Source organism: Phaseolus vulgaris, chromosome 4 (assembly GCF_000499845.2).
Source record: "Phaseolus vulgaris cultivar G19833 chromosome 4, P. vulgaris v2.0, whole genome shotgun sequence".
Lineage (NCBI taxonomy): Eukaryota > Viridiplantae > Streptophyta > Magnoliopsida > Fabales > Fabaceae > Phaseolus > Phaseolus vulgaris.
The window spans coordinates 20,740,091-20,743,464 of NC_023756.2; the positions used below are offsets into that span (position 1 = coordinate 20,740,091).

The 3,374-nt window shown below is 29.2% G+C and overlaps 1 protein-coding gene across 1 annotated transcript; it reads left to right on the forward strand.

The window, feature by feature from the left end:
* Nucleotides 1-1,025: 1,025 nt before the first annotated feature.
* Nucleotides 1,026-1,610, forward strand: LOC137838450 (uncharacterized). Its single transcript, XM_068647694.1, has 2 exons — nucleotides 1,026-1,386; nucleotides 1,540-1,610. The coding sequence occupies exons 1-2, from the start codon at nucleotides 1,026-1,028 to the stop codon at nucleotides 1,608-1,610; spliced, it is 432 nt and encodes a 143-aa protein (XP_068503795.1).
* The last annotated feature ends 1,764 nt before the right edge of the window (nucleotides 1,611-3,374 follow it).

Here is a 3,374-nt window from a genome sequence, read left to right on the forward strand (position 1 = left end):
TGGTGATGTTCCATTGGTGGCGTTGTTGGTGGTCGGTGGTGGTTTTGTTGGTGGTGCTCGGTGGACGATTGTGGTTCGCGATGGTCGTTGATGGTTCCGACATCGTTGTTCTCTACGTTTTCTGCAGGTAAATTTCATATAGATAATGGATTTGCAATGTGGAGAATGAAATCTGAAGAATAAATTTATAATGTTTACTTATTTTTATTTATTTATTTATGTTAATAGATGTATGTTGCTGAACTTAATATAGTAAAAAAAATTATAAATATTATTTTAAATTTATAAAATAATTATAAGTATACAAAATATTTAACTTTTTCTAAAATCAAGTAAGAAAAATTTATAAATATTATTTTGAACAGGATTTAAAATAAATATAAGTATACAAAATATTTAAATATTTTAAAATACTACTTTATAGAAAGTTTACATATAATATTTATTTTTTTCTAAAATCAACTAAAAGAACTTTATAAATATTATTTTTGAATTTATAAAATAATTATAAGTATATAGAATATTTAAATATTTTAAAATATTACTTTATAGATAGTCTACCTATAATATTTTATTTTTTCTAAAATCAAGTAAAAGAATTTTATAAATATTATTCTGAATTTATAAAATAATTATAAGTATACATAATATTTAAATATTTAAAATACTACTTTATAGATAGTCTACATATAATATTTTACTTTTCTAAGTAAAAGAATTTTATAAACATTATTTTGAATTTATAAAATAATTATAACTATACAAAATATTTAAATATTTTAAAATACTACTTTATAGATAGTCTACATATAATATTTATTTTTTTCTAAAATTTAAGTAAAAACACTTTATAAATACTATTTTGAATTTGTAATACAACTATAAGTATACCACTTTACAGAGTTTATATATAATATTTTATTTTTTTCAAAAATTGTAAAAAAAATTGAGTACTATTATTTCTTTAAAATGTGGTTCTTTAGACCTACTAGTTAAACTTATATAATTGTCAAGGATTTGTGACCATGGATAACGATAACCATTGGTCTATGTATTTCAAAAATGTTCGTGAATTGTTTAATCATTGTCATTCTTCACTAAGAAATGTTATCGAAAGAACATTTGGTGTCCTCAAAAAGCAATTTCCAATTATCGCTAGTGGAATAGAACCTCATTACTCTGTGGACACTATGATTGATATTGTTTTAGCATGTTGTATTCTTCATAACTTTCTTCACGGGGTGGATAATGATGACTCTTTGTTGGAAGAAGTTGATTGTGAGTTGATGCAAGGAGATATAAATGTGTCACACTCGCAAACTCGTGAGGATGACTACAGGCTCGAGTCACAAATTAGGGATACTATAGCAAATGAAATGTGGACAGGTTATTGTAATAATTAATCTTATGTAACATCCGTGAACTTATATTCATATTGTTGTAAGAACTATTTCATGGTTTAATGTTGACATCCCACCTTATTAATATTTACATATGAAACTATTTATGTTATTGCAAAAATTTAACCTTTTTTATTAGGTTTTATCATGGATCAAGGGAAGGGTATTGCTTTAGAGTCATCTGTAGGTGTCCATGAACACAAAAAATAGACTACCAACATGGATTTTCGGCTGTTGAATGCCATGATCAATGAGGCATTTATGGGTAACCACATTGATGGTAGTTGGACGATGCAGGGTTACACAAACATCGTTAAATCCCTACATCAGAGTGGATTGGTAGGGATTGCAAAACATAATGTAAAGAACAGGCAAAAAAGCCTTAAGGATAGATGGCGTGAGATCCATGATGCATGAAAATTTTTTAGGCCGAGGATGAATATGTTGATAAAGGAAACGTATTCAACCTGATGTTCACTTATCACATACATTAACAGTGGCATGTTAATCCCATCAGGCACTACAAGTTGATGGAAGACTTATCGGGACTTGATCCTGCTATCGTCCACAGTGGAAGAACAACATTGCAATCATCAAGTTGAACTCAGTCTCATCATTTTGATGTAGATCTTACTGATCACAATATGGAGGACATCCCAGAGGAGCCGGAATTGCGACCCAATGTGAAACTCCTCACTCAGTTGATCCTAATGTTGATTCATACAACCCTAGCCCTAATGTGACACCCCTATTGGTGCCACCTCAGCCATCCCAGTCATTAGGTGGTACTTCTTCTTCTAGGGGCTAAATAAGAAAAGCCCACATGGTGGACGTCATTGATCTGCAATTGGAAAGGCTTCACAAAAGGTTTGAAGTTTTAACTAATATCCTTAGGAGGGGTAGTGATCAGTCAAATAGCTTATGTCATATTGCTGAGTGACAAGTCATTTCATCTGAGGTTGTTGCTTTGTCATCACAGCGAGTGGCTAATGTTACAAAAGGAAATCTGCAATATAACAGACGCCATGTTGTTGCAGAAGAAGAACGAAACTCCATATTTTGTGAACACACGTGCACACTCCGCCGTACATCGATTTTCTAGTACTCTGAATCTGATATCTGGGAAATGTTAGTGAAGATGAACATACATGATGAAGATTTATTGGATAATTATTACGACTTCTTGTGTGGTCATCCTAATGCGGTAAAACAACTCTTTGACCTACCTCTCGAGTGACGAATGAGAAAGTTGGTGAAGATAATGACTACAAATCTCTAAACTATGTAAAAATTTGGTTGTATTTTATTATGCATGTGTTTTTCTTTTCGAATCTGTAATCTTATTTATGACACGAATCCATAAACAAATTAAGGACTTTAATGACTCTTTTGAATGATAAATATTTGAATATATCATTCATATGATTTTCCAAAATATTCTTCTTCTTATTATTATTATTATGCACAAACTTTATCAATGAATTTTTCTTTAATAAACTAAAATACTGCATTAATATTTATTTCATAATTTTTTTCCTTTATCGAATTATAACTCCAACACATTATCAGAAATAATTTGTTCTAATACTGAAAATAATCTTTTAATTGCATACAACTATAATTGAAAAATAAATAATTCACAATTACAACTTTGTTCTAAATAAAGTTTATGACAATCATAAATATGATCCAAAAAATTTATATAATTTATATTTTTCCGAAGTTAGCTCAAACGGTATCGAAAATAATGTTTCAATCTATGTAGCACAAACACTGACACGGACACTGATACAACACGGAAACGGATACGAAGATACGTAAAATCTCTAAAATGTAGGACATGGGGACACAAATCTTTATATTATATAATTATGAATTATATAAATTGACAATAAAAACTTATGTGCACAAATATGTTTCAAATTATTTTTTTGGGCAGAAAGATGTTTTTCATGACTGATTCACAATGATTTG

Bases quoted from the DNA above. Each gene is read 5' to 3' on its own strand.
- LOC137838450 (XM_068647694.1), top strand. From the start codon at position 1,026: ATGGATAACGATAACCATTGGTCTATGTATTTCAAAAATGTTCGTGAA. The intron at 1,387-1,539 runs GTTATTGTAATA...CTTTTTTATTAG, and splicing joins AGCAAATGAAATGTGGACAG to GTTTTATCATGGATCAAGGG.